The sequence below is a fragment of the Sardina pilchardus genome, chromosome 17, assembly GCF_963854185.1.
Source record: "Sardina pilchardus chromosome 17, fSarPil1.1, whole genome shotgun sequence".
NCBI classification, from domain to species: domain Eukaryota; kingdom Metazoa; phylum Chordata; class Actinopteri; order Clupeiformes; family Clupeidae; genus Sardina; species Sardina pilchardus.
In genome coordinates, this window is record NC_085010.1 from 22,632,562 (window position 1) to 22,651,940 (window position 19,379).

A 19,379-nucleotide genomic window follows, 5' to 3' on the forward strand; every position below is an offset into this window, starting at 1 on the left:
TATCTTTGATCTGTGCACTAAAATAAAACCCAAAGTATATCCGTATGTTGCTTAGATTTTTCACAATTAACTCATAAACACAAGGTGGCATTTTGTCTCAACCGTACCCTAATATAATTATATTGAGCACAGTTGAGACAGTAGCATGGTACAGTTGAGACGCCCATTCATGATGCTGGAAGGCTGACTAGCCATTCACTGCAAATGTAGCAAACTTTTTAAAATGTGTAATCTGAGTGTTTCTTTTTATTTTAATCTATTTTTTTTTTAATCTAAATTGGCATCAGATAGACATAAAGCAGGGACAAATGTTTAAAGATGAAAATATCTTTTTTTTCTTGGTTTTATCATGGCTAATTTTCAAATTATGATGTAATCCTTAAAATCTTCATGTTATAAGATATATTCATTAATAATATATAGTTTAAATATCAAAAACATTCATTTTATTGACATTTGTGTTCTATATTGCCTAAATGCCATCATAATATGCACAAATAAACACCATGCAATCCAATGGGATTTTATCCGGGTACAGTTGAGACAAAGTGTCTCATCTGTACCCTTCTGACCATCTTGCACATTTTTCTAAATAATGCAACAACCTTGCATGAAAGGATGTCATGAAATATGTCAGTTTGTAGAGCACAGAATGACCTTTGCAATGATGTAAGAAAAGTATAACAGTCACATTGGAGTAACAAGATATTCACTGTGGAAGGAACATGGTTAAGTGAAATTCTCACTATGGTAAAAATACCACAGTGTCCAAATTTCCCATGATTAAAGAGAACACTAACACACATATGTGTAGCAAAAATCATAGATCAGGCTTGGTTTGCAGGCAAGATATTTAAGGTGTCTCAAAAGTACACATGACCCAACTGTACTCAGTCTACCCTACTTTCTATTTACTTTTGCATAATATTATTACATTTGGCAGTGTGCACTATTCTGAGAGCCCCCTGCTCTTCCATACATAAACATGGAAAACCGGAGGCAGGGAGAGCAGCAAAGCAGCAACCCCCCAAACTTCCAAATTATATGAAACTACCCTACTATAGTACAAATAATACAAAGAAATCAGACAGGCAGTCACACTGCCATTTTCGTCTAGAGGAAGAGTCTGGTGTGCCGGCGATTTGGATTTCAACCTGCAGCTCTTGTGCATTTGCCGGAAGTTCAGACAGGGTTCACCCAGCCTAGAAATAAAGTGCAGACTCCCCAGACTGATGTTAAATCTTAAAAGATTGAGCTCAGTATGGTGATACCCAGACTATCTCGAACCTATATAATGTTCTAACTTTCTGGGGGGGCTTTTGATGTCTGTGCCTATGGAAGCCCATTTCCGCCAGGGATAAAACAAATAAGTTTGTGCTAAGTCAAAATTTTGAGATAAAAAGTCAAATCTTTGAGATAAAAAGTCAAATCTTTGAGATAAAAAGTCACAATTTTGACCATTTACCTCAACATTTTGACTTTTTACCTCAACATTTTGAGATTGACTTAGCATAAACTTATGTTTTATTTCCCTGGCGGAAATGGATTTCCATACTGTGCCCCGGAGCCCACGGCTCATAATCCGTCCATTGCGCTGCAATTATTTTGCGACCCCTCCCGTTGAAAAAAGAAAACAAGAAAATCTGAAGCTATTTCTGAGCAATTAATTCGCTTTCTCACGACATTAAAGATGCGACAGACAATGTCCACTCACGCTTATCTTAAAACCTTCGACATGCGGAGTAAGACAGCTTCACTAGGCGTTATCTAGCTGCAGGCTTCACCAGAAGACTTTCACAGGATTTGGAAAAGATTCTTGAAAGATTAGAGTCATTCAACCAATGCTACAAGATTTATTCTAAAGACTACACTCTTTCAATAATCTTTCCCATGTCTTGACATAAATCTTCTCTGCTGAAAGATTGTTTTAACTGACATCGACACAAGTAGCCTAGTCCAAATATGGTTTGGAGCAACTGTTTACATGGTGTAAAAGTGTACAAGGTTAGGCTACTCCAATGCTTCAACAAAACAGACAATGAATGCCAGGTGGGTGTTTGATAGAGTAGACTAACAATTTACAAGATGCTTTCAGCAATGACAAATTAAAGAGGCTACCGCTAAGAAAACCACAACTGCATGGTCTACTGAGCTATGCCTGGTAAAATGCTGAATTATAAAAAGAAAAAGAAAATACTCACGCATTTCTTCCTATTAATGTTATATCCAGTCCAGAATTCGAATCGTCACAACTTCACTGTTCTTCATAGCTTCCCCGTGTTGTTGTTTTTTTTTTTTTCATGAACTTCAGATAGCGCTACGTTCACCACATCTGGACTGCCGTAGCCTAGGCTACCATCCGACGGCTGGCTCCCGCTGACTGATAAAGTATCCCTGGTACGCACGTGAGCTGTTGCAGAACCAATGGGTGGAGCCTACTTACAAGTGAGCAATAGGCATCGTGTGAGGTGGAGCTAGCGATGTGACGATTGTAGTGGAAGCATGGCAAAATCAAGGAATGAATGCCTTTATTGAATACAATGAAATTCATAGAGCCAATAGTAAAGTGTGTCATCAACACATACACGTATACAATGAATGGCTTTATTGAATTGCACTGAATTTGCAATTCAATAGAATGATATTCACAGAGCCACTCGAGTGCACCAACACAACTATATACAATCCATCCTTCAATAAAGGTCTTTTTGGTGCAAAATACAGGTTTTGCATGCGCAAATGTGTAATTGTAAACTTGAAGTTGTACATATTTGTTTATACCTTGTTAAACACAAAATAGGGACTACTGTTCACAAATCCTGCAAATGCTCAATGATCATGGCGATCTATAGAATTTTATGAATGAGAAAATATTTCACAAATGCTTGAAAGTTGTGTTGAAAAGTGTTGAAAGTTGTGTTGCACAGGATAGGATTTGTGTAGCCTACTTGTTTCAAAGATTTGTGAACAGCCCCTATTTTGTGTTAACAAGGTATATAAAAAAACATGTAAAACTTCAAGTTTACGGTTGCAAATTTGTGACTGGTGTGCGCATGCGAAATCTGCAGTTAAATGTAGACTACTCGCGACTTTTGCACCAAATATTAAATATACCTTCATACTAACATTCATTGCAAACATTCTCACATCTCCATCTGCAAGCACGTGTGATAAATAATAAAAGCATTGCAGTCATGGGTGTACAACAGCTGCCTCAACACACAGCCCTGGGGGAAGCCGTATAGCACCCTCCTCGCACCCTCCTGCACTGTGAGTGGGGTTTGGGGAGCAGGCGAGGGCAGCACACCCGATGTTGGACTCTTGACTTGAAGCGAGCAAAGAAACAGTTGAGTTCGTGTGCTAGCGTGGTATCTGAGTTGCTGCCCTTGTAGTTTGTAACTCTTTACTCCCTGCCATGCCCACCGTGGGTCGTTGTCTGTGAAGTGGTTTTCTATTTGTCTTTTACAGTCCTGTTTCGCCTCCCTGATGGCCCTTTTCAGGTCAGCTCTAGCTGAGATGTACCTGGCTGTGTCTCCGGTCCTGAATGCATACTGACTTTTCTTATTTATGAGACATGGATATGGAAACTCAAGATGGAAGACCTATTTACTGTTTACTTAACATATAATGTCTACTGTTAACTGCTAGAATAACATGGAAGTGGATAAATGTATGCAGAAGTGGGCTGTGGAATAAAAAAACTTTCTTGGCAGAGTCATCTTGAGGTTACAATCAAGACCAGACAGGTGGATCAGGATCACAAATGAAATGATTTATTGTAGACGGTAAAATAGCAGATACAAAGGAAATGGCAGAAAATGTTTCCACAGTGGACTGCAGAGGTTAATAAATAGGTGGATTGCCCTAATGTGGGACATTTTTTTGCTATTTGGATTTATGTGGTAGGCTATATTGGGCTGCAATGTGAAGGCAAGACATTAAATCCACATCCAGCTTTGATCACAGGACCCTACAGATTTGGCTTTCCCATAGTTTCACTCACATTCATTAGTTTGGGGAAGAGCAACACCCACTGGAGCTTAGGTGTCCCACACTAGTACAATTTAGCATATAGCTCAAGGAAGAGAACCGACTCAGGTATTCACGAAGATCCAAGTCTAGTTGCTCTGTGGATCTATCTGATGTAAAGGTGTATCGCATCAGGTGTATGTGGTCATATGGTTGTGTCCGGTTTGGTCTGAACTAGGAAACACCTGTCACATGACATCAATTACATCTGTCATGTGACAGGTGTTCCCAGTTCAGACCAAAGCAGACACAACGTCACACAGGGGGCCTATACGAAGAAGGCCTCTGCCTGCAAATCTGTAACGTAAGAAGATAGAATGTCACATTCCAATCTAGCTGTGGCACCCTGAGGCTTTCCTGGGGTGCAGCCCATAATTGCATTAACTTTTAATCAGCCTCTTGTATAGGGTTGCTCTCACTTCAGGAACAAGTGAAATATGTCAATAATAATAAAACTGATATCATAAAAACAAATATGGGTTGTAAGCAACAGTAACAAAAAGGACAAAAGTAGTTATAAGATCTGAGTGACTGGACAATCCTCAGCGTTGTCCAGAAAGAGTGTCTGGAACATGTGGTTGTAGAACTGTGGGTGGTACTTGCACGCGCGCTCACAGTCGGGGTTAAAGTTCACCTCCAGAATCTGTGGTCTCATTATACGCTCACCTGAGGAGGTTAACAGAAATAGGCAGAAACAAATGAGAACATGTCATTATAGGCCATTATATTTGCATGGAAAGAGAAGCAGATAGAATAGAAAAGAATAGAATATATACTTTTTTGATCCCGTGAGGGAAATTCAGCTCTCTGCATTTAACCCAATTTAACCAAATTAGTGGACACACAGTGAACACCGTGGACTGGTCGGGAATCGAACCGGCAACCCTCAAGATACAAACCCGAAGCCCTAACCAGTAGGCCACGGCTGCCCTAATAGAGATGGATGGAGATGGATACTGTGAAAACATGGGACCTAATATGTAATTCTTCAGAAACTCTGGTACAGCAAGATTCTCAGCACATCCATTGAGTGAAACAAACAAACAAACAAAAAATCTAAACGTTAATGTCAACTATGTGTATTGATAATTAGGGCCTGAATACCAGAGGTCCAGACTACAGATATGCATGTTATCATGAAAAGTGAGAGAAGGCAATTACGAAAGTATTGTAGAAATGTTGATGCAATGAATTTAAAACTGAGGTATTCTGACTGTATTCTTACATGTTCTCATTTACTGTGTGCTTGTACAGTATGTGACATGTGGTATGCAGAAGGGTTCTCCCTTGTGCACAACCTTGTTGTTGGGGCCCCAAGTCAACAACAACTTACAGATTTACTAGTCTAGAAATCTCAGGTTGCAGTCACAACATGGGCCTGGCAGATACCAATGAGCTGTTTACGCCATAGTCACAGCACTCATTTTTGGTCATGTCTGGTTTTGTTTCACAATCTAGGATTTCCAAGGTTTTAGTATAATAGTTTTTTCTTCGGAACATAGCCTTGAGACCGATCGAACAATGGCGAATCAGATGTGGTTATTTGTTTAGAAGTGGATGCACCATTGAAAGGTCGCCATAAGATCAGGTCAGTCACGGGACCGTACAAAAAACAGGCCTTTGTTGTATGCAACCTGATAGGCCTGGCCAATTAGATTGATAGCCCACATTGTTTTTATGAAATACAGCAAAACCATCCACCAATATAATGAACTGATCACATTCTAATTCTAAATTCTGGATCTCAACATCCAGACGGTTTGGCTTCAAAGGGTCACTGGCATTTTTCCACCACACAGACTTCTAGAATCTGCAGTTTATCTGTTTGAGACTGAGCCTGTTTATTTTGTTTTATCCCCTACAATATAATCATCTGTAGGAAGACATTTTAACCCTAAGGAGATGTGTGTGAAGAACCATATACTGTATGTGTAAGATCTATATTTGCTCATCTATTCTTTTGGTCTTGTTTTGGGAGCAAGTTAACTATTGGAAATGTATGAGTAGTAGACTGAAGCTGAAAAGATAATTTGCATCTGACATCTGTGGTATTGCCTTTCAAATGTGTTTTGGAATACATGCTGTTTCTGTTGAGATAGTGTGGGCCTTGAGAGGGAGCCATCATCTTAACTGAGAAGGCGGGCGCCTTCCTTGTAATCTATAGGGGTCAGGCCAAGGCCTAGAGAAATACCTAAGATGTCGGTCGTTAAGGGATACAGCCTTGTGTGGTTAGTGCTGGCAAGTTGGGTGATGTGGTCATTGAATGATTTACATACCACAAATAGAGAGGTCATTTTTGCCAAGCTGTATAAGAAGTGTAACTTTGTATTGTATCGTAAGACTGTGCCTGGTAGCAACAAGGCGTAGGTCGCCGGTTCCGTGAGTAAAGATCTCTGAGATTTCTTACTGACTGCTGACTCTGCCTATAGACCTCTTGAACGAATCCAGAATTTTGCACAACACGTCTAATTACCGATCTAGATCCAACCATCAAGCTTTATTGAGAACGTCTTTGATACAGTCATTAATACCAAAACACAACGCAACATTTTCCTGGGGAAACCAGAAGATCCAACACTAGTATTCAGCAATATATTACATTATCCGCAGGAGCACAGAAGTCTTGTAAGTTATTAGATGCATTACCTTGCTCAGTTTTGTCCCATTTCAGCATCAGGTCGATGGCATAGATGGCTCTGGATGAGGGGTAGTCGGCTATGCCATAAGGGGCAGGTCGGGAGCTAGCAGCCTGGAACAGCTCACCAAAGGCCACAAAAATATCTGCCTGTGGATTTGAGAATACAGCCAATTACACACACACACACACACACACACACACACACACACCCACACACACACACACACACACACACACACACACACACACACAGAAAACTTAGATGACCAAGGGGCACAAAATAATGTATCTATCTGAGGGTTTAACACAAAAAAATAATCTTAACAAGACCCTATACCTCTGATATACATAATACACTATAATTAAGGTCTCTGCTTAGTGATGCAAATGCTAAATCACTGAGTGAGGTCTTAATTTATATAATACGTTTTTCAAAACAGGACAATACCAAAGCAAAAGTAAAGTAAGTAGAAGGATTTAAAGAGAAATTACAAAAACAGATGAACAAAAGGAATTTCAATTTTGAATAAATTATATAAAATAAGCAAATAGGTACCGGTAAATGTAAAACTAGCAAGATATAGATAAATAAAGAGGATGAACTTAACAAATAAATAGCATTTACATCTAAAGGGCACTTTACACGGAAACGAAAACGGGTTAAAAAAACAAAACATTTTTGCAGATGCCCTATATCGTTTATATGGTAATGGCGTTTTGGGGGGTTGAAAACGCAAAAAAGTGAAACCACCCTCTACGACAGAGAGAGGTATCAACTTAAGAAAAAAACAGGCAGTCTCAAGCTCAAGCTGAGATAAAAGACAGAGAAAAGTTAATTGATTTTGAACAGGCACAGTGGGGTATAGGAGATAATGAGTGACAGAAGACTGGGTCTATTGACAAAGCCCGGTCATATGAGCGGGGCACTGCCATCAATCGTGAGGGTGACTTGTGAGGTGACCTAAGCCCTTTTCACACCCGGATCACCTTCACGCTCTTCCAGACAGACAGACAGACACACACAGACAGACACACACAGACACACACACACACAGGCACAGACACAGACACAGACACAGACACAGACACAGACACAGACACAGACACAGACACAGACACAGACACACTCACACTCACACTCACACTCACACTCACACTCACACACACACAGGAGTATGTGCTTTGTTAAACAAGATTAGAGATAAGATAAGAGAACTGAGGCGAACCGAGGGAGAATCCAGGGAAATGCAGCTGGGTATAGTACGCAAATTCATCATGACATGAACTGCTAGCATGACACAGTACCTATAGCTTCATTGCGTAATAAAATAACATGACAGCAGCCAGCAGAGGCTTGGTGAAGGTGCTAGACCACTGGATATAAAACCCACAAACACAAACCAGTTGGACTACATTCAGGACAGCAGGCTTGCTTTTAACGGAAATATGCATTAAAAAAGGGGAAAGGAGGGAGAAGCAGATTTAACACTAGTACTGCCAAGAATTCCAAAATTACTGGAACTGTGTGGTGTTTTTTCCGAGTCACAGGATGCATTCATGGTTCATAAGCTTCAGTGTTGGGCCTACTGCACTCGCTGTAGGGCTCCTGTGTCTGCCTCTTTGCTGCAAGCGCCCTTGGGCCTCTGTATGTGCTGCACACGTTTTGGGCCGACTTGATTTAGTGTATAAATAAATCAGGACAGCAGTATGGGGTAAACGCCACACTACAGTAATTACGCGCATATGAGCCGCATTGTGTATAAGCCGCAAGTTAAAAGAAACGAAACCATATTAATACCATATTAACTGTCCCCCTGTATTAACCTCATAGCTGAAGAAATTTAGCAAAATCAATGTATAAGCTGCGGCTAATAGTCGGGAAATTACGGTAGGCTCCTCCACACGATCGAGGAAGGACAATGGAAGGCAGACCATCCTAGGCATCGGACAAACTCTCCTCAGACCTAATTCTAAAGAATAAAGACCGCTCTGCTACACCACACATCATAGACATGACAAGAAGAGAGTTGTAATCAGCCTTAACGGACACGTAAAAAGCAGGGAAACAGAAAAAAACACAAGAATTCCTAGACTTTTTTTCTGTTTGCATTATATCATTATCTTGAATTTCCCCTTGGGGATCAATAAAGTATCTATCTATCTATTTTATCTCCCTCAACAATGGAATTCTCTTCTCTGATTGGCTGATGGGGTGGCCATTAACTTCGTATAACCTGCTACCTTTGAAGTAGTTCCCGTATCACACTTGAATATTAATTCGCCAAACTCGTTGCGAAGTTTAAATGAACTGTCACGTTGCATCCAAGCTGAAATACAGACGTGCAGAACCATAGTAACATTGTAGCATATGACGGAGGTGGATTGTAGCTAGTTGGATGCCATTTAGGCTAGCGATCTTTCAAAGATAAAGTTAATCAGAATCCTGGGATATGCCCGCTTGACAACGGGAGAGATAGAACTAACGACTGGCTTTTGGCCGTAGCAACCAGCCATTTAGAACTAACGACTGGCTTTTGGCCATAGCAACCATCCATTTAGAACTAGTAACGGCAGTTTTGTCCTGCAAGTAGAAAGTTGATATGTGGCGGAAAAGTAGTCCCACAGTCAAGACAGTTTTAGCGATGTTAACGGACGCAACGGTGGAATAAAACTATGTTCTAAATATACAGGTTATGAATACAAACGGGAGATAAGCGGGATAACGGCCTTCGAGGTCGACCGGTTCGATGGAAATAATGGCACGGCGGAGGTAACTCCGTCTCCGTGCTTCGCACGTCGCCGGAGTTCTAGACCTCCACCTAGCCATTATTTCCATCGAACCGGTCACCTCGTCGGCCGTTATCCCTTACATAATGGACCTGCTGATTGCACCGAAAAAATGTCAAAAAACAAACAAAAAAACAAACAAACAAACAAACAAAATAGCAGTCAAAATGACCCCACATGGCTTTTCTAGGATTAAGAGGTAATGACTCAGTAGACCTTGGGAGAGGCATATTCCCTATACTTACACACATCAAGCACCGCAATGTCTTCCCTCTTATCAAAGACGTATAGGCGAAACAAATCAAAGATGCATTGAAATGTGTGTTAAACATTTATGTTTTGTACCTCAACTTGTTTCCAGGGATATTGTGGGTACTGCTTTTCAAACATGGGAATGAACTCATCATAATGAACCTATAAAGGAGAAGCAGGGGTTTGGGTATTACAACATGAACCCCATAACCACCCTTCACCACATTTCAGATCAAAGCACCTCACAAGTGTTATACGGCATCTACATAACAACATATGGATAACTGTTACAATTAACATGTATTAGAAATATGTGGATAGTTGTAATACACTGCAACACACACTTGTCCTTGTTACCAGAAATATCAGTGTCAATTTCCTATCATTGTGGCCCCTCTGTGTCAAGCTTGGATGCATCTCGTTTGTACCTAATTTAGTCTCACTAACCCCAGACACCATAAAGGCAGCCAGGCAGGCAGGCAGGAAGGCATATTCATTAGTTCACAGGCCAGGGTGCCATAGCCAGCTTTGGAACGAGGCTTCTCTGAGACCTACATATCAATAGGCTCTCTGTGTGTTCTGCTCTCTCTGGTCTGTCCCAGACAGGGCTGGCTCTATTTGGCTCTATGCCCTAGGCACCATACCCCATGTCTCCCAAAGAGGTTGACTGATGTGGCAAAGTGAAAAAGGGGCACCACAGAGATATCTATCACATGATGCTGAGCTGACCACCCCCTTCATCAAGACATGGTGTTGATCAACCCCTGGCCATTGCGAGTGTCTATTTGATGCAATTTTGTCAATTGATCAATTGAAATCAATTTGTGGGGATGCCATTTTACATTCTCATTTTCACCCGTGTTATGTGCAAAACAACTCTAACTAAGCATAACTAAAAGGGCATCTTAACGGCTATCACTGATATCATTTTACTTAAAAACTACAACATATTCATTTTGTGAGGACACTTAATTATTCATAAATATGACTTAATGGGAAATTGATGGGACCCAAACTACTGGAAATCATATCTGTGAATTCCACAGGTCCTTAAAGATAATGAGGCATCTTACCTGTTTTAGCACAACTCCCTCAGCATAGTTCATAACTGTGAAGTGCTTCTGATAGTCATCAAAGGTGTCGAGGGAGAATGGTCTGAAGAGCAGTGGAGGAGGAGGGTGGGGGAGGGAAAGAGAGAGGAGACAGAGAAGAACAGTTGCAGAGGAGGGGTGGGGGAGGGAAAGAGAGAGGAGAGACAGAACAGAACAGAGGAGGGGTGGGGGAGGTGTAGACAGAACCAGGCAGTAGGAGGAAGAGAGATAGAGTGGAGTGAAATCAAGGAGAAATAAGAGTGTTATTGCATGCCTTGTACTTTCCATAGAAGTTGTATAAATATAGTGGGGAGAATAAGTATTTGAACCCATGCTTAAGTTGACTAAAAAGATGAATAAAAAATATTTTTAAAGAAAATTATCTTAATGCCGTAATTTAAAAAATAGTGAAAATCCATCCTTTAAGGACATGTCGTGGAAAATTGTTCCACTATGCGAATCCAATTATCACTAATTAATACTAATTATCACTAATTATCACTTAACTATATACTAAATACTAAATAGCACTCTGGAACAAAGCGTCCGTAGGAGACAATGCAGACAGGAGACTTCTGGTAGACTGTTGATTCTTTATTCCCAATATTGCAATGATAGTACAGCGAAAACAAAGTTTCAGGCTGACAGTCAAGACAATAGAGGGAAAGTGAGGTGTCGTCCGCTGGGGTACCTGATGAACGTCCTACCTGGGATGGCGGGGGTCTAATCTTATATACCTGAAGCACATTTCTTGGTGTCCCCGCTCGCATCACCCCATATTCTTTTAGAATTTATTTGTTGAAATAAGAATAGAGATTATGAACATTACTTGTTGGCAAAGCGGAGCCAGAAGACTTTGTAGGCATATAGACGGAGGGGGTTGACCGAGCGCAGCAGCACCATGTAGCGAATGTCCATCTTGACCAATCCTATATCCTCTCTGTCAAACAAGACAGGATCCTCCAGATATTTACACACCACCTGATAAAACAAGGGTTGGAGGAGTGGGAGAAATACAGATGATGAGAAAAAATAGACAATCGTGACCACGGTGGACAACAACGACTGAATAATTCTGTATAAATAATATGTGATCTATTTAATACGTGTGCCTACAGAGGCACTGATGTCCACCATGGTAGGGGTGTTAAATGTTTGGTTTTGCAAGTGTTGCTAGTGTCGTCTGCAAGTGTCGTCACCAGGGTGGGAATTTCGCCATTTTAGGGGCAAGGCCATTTGGCCTTCACCTTCTTTCTTTTTTTTAGGGGCACCAAGGCCACATGATAGGGCACAAAGGCCACTGAGTAAAATTCGATGATTTTACATTTCAGGGTTATCTCGACACAAATACATAGACCCGCTAGCCACTGTAGGCTTTGAGAAACACTAACACAGCCTCAAACTTCTTTAAGTTGAGGCCGATTCATGGCAGACTTTGGGGTCATAGGGCCCATCTACACATACCTCACCCCGCCCCCCATCAAATCATCATTATGATTATCATATCACAAGTATTATGCTATATTGTTAGACATGCACTTTCACTTCAAAGCAGTCAATGTTTGTGCCAGAATTGTTTACAAAAAGTTTGTGAAAACTATGCACATCAGGGGTGTGCTTTACTAAAGATAGGCTGGTGACAGGAAGGACAGCCACACACACTCACTGTCCAGTCGACGACGACGAAAACAATGCCTACCTTAGGGGTGCTCTCTCTCTGTCTGATGATGTAGTTGAGGTTGTTGGTTATGTGGGTGTCGAGTCCACGGGCCAGATTCCAGGGCTTGCATATCCAATGGTTATCCTCTCCTCTACGCAAGACATAGGTGAGTCGTGTTTTTTTTATTATCATTATTTTCAAAGTACATTTTTAAAAGTTTTACAGAAATAAAACTCGACACAATACTGAAATAAAAATAAGCAATAATACAATTTGGCTACTTTGCTGTTATACATTATAGGTGATTCATAGTTATCTATTGTAGGATTTATGCTAGTCTTACAGGTATAGGGATTTTTTTACTTCCAAACAGAGTACCAGACGATGTGTGATAGAGGTGTGCACTACTACTGAATTTGTGATAGAAAAATGTTTAAGAGAGAATGCACATAACACATTGACTTGCCATTTCAATATGAAGAATTTGAAAGAAGAAAGAAGAATGGAAGAATCTCTCTCTCTCTTGCTCTCTCTCTCTGTATGAACATAATGTGTGTGTGTGTGTGTGTACGCACCTACATGTGTGTGTGCATGCTTTACTCAACCCACCTCTCCTTTCTCTGCTGGTAGTGACTGACAAACTGAGGCAATTCTGTCTGAAGGTTAAAGGTCTTCGGGATCCATTGGGCTCCCTCATCCCCCTGTGCACGTCGTGACACGGATGCTAGGCAGTCCTTCGTGGTGACCACCGCTTCACACGGGAACTGGTTTAAAAGGACGCGAGGCCTCTCTTCACTCAGCTTGCTATGGTTACATAAAGATAAACAGAAGTTCAGCTGAAATCAATTTCCAAGTTAGTGCATTTATCATTTGTCATTTATCATCCACAATTAGAGAAATGTGCATTTTAATGTTTTATTACCTCCGCCAAGGAGGTTATGTTTTCATCGGGGTTTGTATGTTTGTTTGTTTGTTTGTTTGTCTGTTTGTTAGCAAGATAACTCAAAAAGTTATGGATGGATTTTGAAACATAAATTTTTGGGAGTGATCCGGATCACCGTCTGGATCCAGGAGGCGGTTATGTTTTCGCTTGGTGGAGGTCGGGTGTTTTCGTCCTGTGTTAAAAAAAAAATACTAAAGCAAAGAGAGTTTATGCAGTTCATGTGCAGACCCAATTAGGGGTTGCCAGAGCTGGCAGGGCCGCACAGTGTTAACTGGACTAAGGTTGTGAGGTTACCGAAATTATATTTGCGCACATTAAATGTATAAAATCCCAATAATACACCCAGTTGGAACCTTGTGTAATACAAATTAAAACATATTTTGTTCCACATATTAATTCAAATTCAGGAAGCTATTCTGACCTCTGAACTTGCGTAACCTTCAGGTTGGGCTAGGCTAGGCTAGGCATTGGCAATTCATCCCTGCACTCCGATTGTTGAACAACGGAGTATGTTGGGTAGGAGTTTGGGTAGCGGGCCCTGGCTTGTCTTTGACACAGGCAAGGAGGGCTTCAAGGAAAAGAGGGTGGGAAACACTGATTTAAAGTGTGTGGCAAAACATAATCACGGGGACCATAGGTTCTGCAATAAATTGTGAAAGGTGGAAAAAGAGTATGTCAGCTGTTGAAAATGATGTCTGCTTGGCAACAACAAGCGTACAAATGTCTATTGTATGTAAGAAGTATGAGGTCTTAAGCCATGAGAGAATGTGTGGCAAAGTATAGTCATGCTCTGCTTGTGGAAACATTATAAAAGGAAGCACTCATGCATAACTCATCAGAGTCAGGTGCGATCCATTTTGTGTTTTTATCATTCTCTCTTTGCAAAGATAATACAATTGTTTGTCATTTTAGATCACTGGTTCCTGTCTTTATTTGCAGAAAAACAAAAACATTCAAAAATATCTAACAGTGAGTGAGACAAAAAAAAGGAGGAATTTCATCACCAAACGCTAGCTATACCAGGGCAAAATAGTCATTTATGAACTGTTACTTTATCTAAAAATGAGGAAAAACTGCTGTGCTTTATGTTAGATCGTATGTGTTTTTTGTATCCATTGAGTTGGATCGAAGTTGCGTTGAAATAAAACTTGATGTAAGTAATTTATTACAAATGATACAATGATAAAAGCAAAGAAATAATTATTTCTGTCACTGTGTCACGTCTCAAAAATCTACTAGTTTGTAGTCAGGAAATGTCCCTGAGACACAAACAATTATACTAAGTAAAAAGGGTCAATCTGTCATGTGTCAGATATCCCCATTTGTACCAAATCAAACCCAATGATAAGTGGGTGACCCAATGACCCATGAATAATGTGACCCATGACCCAGAACACAGAGAGCCTGTGCTGATAATATCAGTTATACCAAAGGCCTGATTTGTGCATCGGTTAGGCCAGGGGTCGGCAACCTGCGGCTCCAGAGCCGCATGCGGCTCTTTAGCGCCTTCCTGGTGGCTCCCTGGATCGTCTCCAAAAATGTATGAAAATGAATGGGGGATTTTTGTTCGTTTGTTTTAATATGGTTTCTGTATGAGGACAAACATTCTTAACGTTTTCCAATGTTGTAAAAATGTGCATAATACATATTAGAGTTCAACATTTCTGTCAACGAAGATTTGATAGCCTGCGACACACGTTTCAGGGCGGCGCCGTGGCAGGTGGCTGTATGATTGTAAACAAACGCGCGGGAGTGTCAGCATGGGCCATGTCATGACATGGATCCCAAAGGGAAAAAGAGAAAGATAGCCGATGAGATCAGAGAATTTAAGGCAGAATGGACCGAATCATTTGCTTTCATTGCCATTGCGGAAGGATTGCCTGCATGTTTGCTTTGTAATGAGAAGTTGGCGAACAACAGAAAGAGAACGACATTTAGAAAGACATTTTCAGGGAAGGCATGCTACATTTGCAGCCGACTACCCAGTTGGGACTGAGAGAAAAAGTGCGATTGCAGTAGCCTACTTCTGGAGAAATTTTGTTGCAACCTGATAGATATTAAAACGTGGAAAACAACGGTTCACGGATGGTGATTACACGAAGTTGAACTTAAAGCACCATACAGCGGAGTAGTCACGTGGTGTGTCATTCTCTCCGAGATGCGCTGCAGGGAAAAACATCATGAAAGCTCATTATGTAGCCTTGTTGTAGCCTACTTCGTTTTGTCATTTTGATAATAGGCTAATGTAGATAATATACACTTACAGCCTGTGTTGCCTTCATATAAGGCTTACATAAGGCTTTTCATTTTTTGCGGCTCCAGACAGATTTATTTTTTGTTTTTTGGTCCAAAATGGCTCTTTGAACATTTTGGGTTGCCGACCCCTGGGTTAGGCTATGTACTATGTAGCATGGATTGAGTACGTAGTTACGAACAGTACAAGTCAGTCATTCTGTCATGTGTCAGATATGCCCATTTGTACCAAATCAAACCCAATGATAAGTGGGTGACCCAATGACCCATGAATAATGTGACCCATGACCCAGAACACAGAGAGCCTGTGCTGATAATATCAGTTATACCAAAGGCCTGATTTGTGCATCGGTTATGTACCATGTAGCATGGATTGAGTACGTAGTTACGAACAGTACAAGTCATTCAGTCATTTTGGTAATGCATGGGCTAAGGATTGAGCTGTGAGCAAGACAAAAGCACAGCTTTTTGTATGTGGGTGCAGATGACTTGATCCTTGATGTTTATGTGTGTGTGTGACACAGTAGGGTGTGCTAGGCACTTTGAGGGGGAAGGTGTTATGCAATCTCAGCGTTGTCTTTGTGGCCCTGTTCACACCTTAAATGGCTCACTGGGGTGGTGAAATGACACACACTTGACCCGAGACCAGGGCTCCAGACTGTGATCAGAGGTGAAGCAAATAGCCCTACTTTATCAGAAGTCCCTTTCTCACATGACTTCTAGAAGTCACCCGGACATATTTACCCGGGTAGAGGCACGACACGGACGGTTCCCACATGAGCCTTATGTCCGAGTGAGATACGGGTAATTGTGTTCACACTAGACCCGAGTAGGTGCCGCGAGGGCTGGGGCAATGTCAGCACTTGCAGGGGGAGGGAGATGACGCTAAATAAGTGCGTTGTTCAATTGTTTTGCCTGGATGATGCGAACTTACATCAGATCCAAAACATCATGAAACAACAGGACAAGTAGCCTAGTTAGCTCGCTAGTCAGCGGGAGCTAGCATAGAGAAAAAAATACAGGAAATATTCAAGGGTAATAATGTCAATGTCATGTCAACAATGCGTATACCTTTTGAAATCCACATTAACAGTAATATCAAAGTCAAGCTGACTAAAGTGCGATTGAAACATAACCTGTAATCATGCTATGAAAAACAAAACCTTGCTTGAGGATAAAATATATTCTTGATATGAAAGTATTCATTCCATAAATATGAACATGGTCTGAGTATAATTACGCTTGGGATATAATCTGCTATGAAATATTCTCCTGGTTGGAAAATTATCCTATTCAAGTTAGAAATGTCGCTTGCAACATACCATAATTTCCCGACTATTAGCTTATGCACTGATTTTGCAACATTTCTTCAGCTAGGTTAATACAGGGGGGCAGTTAATATGGCATTAATATGGTATTGTTTCTTTTACCTTGCATAAAACACTGTCCTGCAGCTTATATGCGGGAAATTACTGTAATCATGTTTAAGTAGAAATGTATGGACAAAGCGTTTGTGTAACCAAGGGCCAGAACATGAAATGTGTTATCAAAATGCTTGTGTGAACAACTGTAATTAGAGTGCTACACGGAAGTTAAGGATGATTGAAGCAGAAAACTAACAACGCATGACAGCAACCCCGGAGGTGATACTTAGAAAAACCTGCATGAGACTGTTAACAAGAAAACAAGTGAACATCCTGTTAGGGGTCCTTTGAGGTCAAACCACAAGGCTTTCTTATAAATAAAACTCTCTATCCCTCAAAGCCAAACTCTGTTTTTCAACTTTAACCTTATATTTGGAAGATTCTTTTAAGATGGGTCTCTGTCTAGAGATCTTGAGGATACGACTACAATGACAGACATACAGTATGCCATAGGTGACTGAAATAAAATGGTGAGCTACTTATTTGTGATGTTGTGAAGGGTCCTAGAGTGTTTTTATTTTCCTTTTCGGTGAGAGGCATAAACTCTATTTCCATGTGATCTGGTACTGCGATAATACTCTGGGTGTATACCCATCGAGAAGAGCACGTTGTTGATGAGTTTGTGCAACTTCTATGATGATATTGAATTAGATCACTATGAAGTGAAACGTGAAACTGTGAAACCCATGGAAAATAGAGATAAAACGGCTTGCAAATTCCAAGATAAAGTAAAGTAATCAATTTAGGATTTTTGTCAGGTCTTAAGAAACTACATGCTGTTATTTGCACAACACTGTCACATCTACAGATGAAGCCAGGTGTGTTTTCCAATGTAATGTAACTAAAAAAGACTATAAGAGACCATATGAGCAGCCATACATACCGATAGTCTCTGAAATGGTTGTACATCCAGAGAACATCAGCCTCCTCTTCAGTCTCAACCATCAGAAATCGTGGGTGTGTGAGATTATCTCTGACTTGTGCCATCTCTGTGTAGACCCTGTGACACACACACACACAAATTTTGTACACCAATACATTTTGTACAATTGAATCAATAAAGGTAATACCCCAGAGAAGAAAACACATTTAATGCACCGATTTTCCAGAGAAAAGGCCTATGTAACAGAAGCCATTGCCTATAGTCACCTTGACAAACCCATTACATCACCATCTAGGTATTCACCCAAGCTTAATCGATCCGCAGGAATGCCTAAGAGGGCACTCGACGTCCACGGAGTGTAACCCAATCCCCACTATACCAACATGATGAAATGACCTCATAAGTGAGGAACTTACTTCAATACTTTATCCTCTGGCACACTGGAGGGCTCAATAGGTAAAGGAAGTGTTTCTTTATTCCCTGCTATAAGGGCCTGAAATCCAGACAGAAGACATATTAAGACTGATGTTTTGTGCACTAGACCTGTTCTATTAAAGGGATAATCCGGAGTGAAATGCACTTTAGATCAATTTTTCGGACTATTGGGAGTACATACGTTGAGTTGACACCAAAATCATGTCATTCGGATGTATTTTGAGAAAGTTCGAGCTCACCGTTTTTAGCCAAAACTCGTTAGCCTGGAGGTGACTCGGGCATGTCATTTCGCCGTTACAAAACGCTATTTTTATACCTCTTCTACTGTTCCAAACAACACTACACTTACGTGGTAGTGAGTAGAGGGTCCCTAAAGCCAAACCGAAGTATCCCCACGTCTTTATGTGGTCGGATAGAGAGTCCAGAATGAATTTAATCGAGTCAGTACCTTTCCGGAAATGTCGCTGTTGCAGCTAGCAACGTTTTCACAACACTTTACTAACATTTCCGGAAAGGTACGGACTCGATTAAATTCATTCTGGACTCTCTATCCGACCACATAAAGACGTGCGGATACTTCGGTTTGGCTTTAGGGAACCTCTACTCACTACCACGTAAGTGTAGTGTTGTTTGGAACAGTAGAAGAGGTATAAAAATAGCGTTTTGTAGCGGCGAAAGGACACGCCCCGGTCACTTCCAGGCTAACGAGTTTTGGCTAAAAACGGTGAGCGCGAACTTTCTCAAAATACATCCGAATGACATGATTTTGGTGTCAACTCAACGTATGTACTCCCAATAGTCCGAAAAATTGATCTAAAGTGCATTTCACTCCGGATTATCCCTTTAATATTAAAGAGACCCTACGCAACTTTCTGTAGGAGACGATCGCTCCTTGTTTACATCTGGAATCTGAGACGCAAGGAACAAGAAGAACCACACTTGCAATTTATATATTTAAATATAGCCTATATATGTATAAATATA

General features: G+C 40.8%; 2 protein-coding genes across 2 annotated transcripts in view; both read right to left on the reverse strand.

The window, feature by feature from the left end:
* LOC134062502 (uncharacterized) overlaps positions 1–2,367 on the reverse strand; it is a 10,558-nt gene extending 8,191 nt beyond the window's left edge. Inside the window, exon 1 of the mRNA XM_062518522.1 lies at positions 2,202–2,367. Coding sequence (XP_062374506.1) covers positions 2,202–2,205 — 4 coding nt within the window. The 5' untranslated portion in view covers positions 2,206–2,367. The remainder of the gene's footprint in view (positions 1–2,201) is intronic.
* Positions 2,368–3,757: 1,390 nt separating this feature from the next.
* Positions 3,758–19,379, reverse strand: part of ttll12 (tubulin tyrosine ligase-like family, member 12) — a 59,070-nt gene continuing 43,448 nt past the window's right edge. Inside the window, exons 6-14 of the mRNA XM_062518606.1 lie at positions 18,377–18,453; positions 17,961–18,077; positions 13,067–13,261; positions 12,497–12,608; positions 11,627–11,778; positions 10,780–10,861; positions 9,800–9,868; positions 6,676–6,814; positions 3,758–4,695 (exon numbers count right to left, since the gene is read on the reverse strand). Coding sequence (XP_062374590.1) covers positions 4,544–4,695; positions 6,676–6,814; positions 9,800–9,868; positions 10,780–10,861; positions 11,627–11,778; positions 12,497–12,608; positions 13,067–13,261; positions 17,961–18,077; positions 18,377–18,453 — 1,095 coding nt within the window. The 3' untranslated portion in view covers positions 3,758–4,543. The remainder of the gene's footprint in view (positions 4,696–6,675; positions 6,815–9,799; positions 9,869–10,779; positions 10,862–11,626; positions 11,779–12,496; positions 12,609–13,066; positions 13,262–17,960; positions 18,078–18,376; positions 18,454–19,379) is intronic.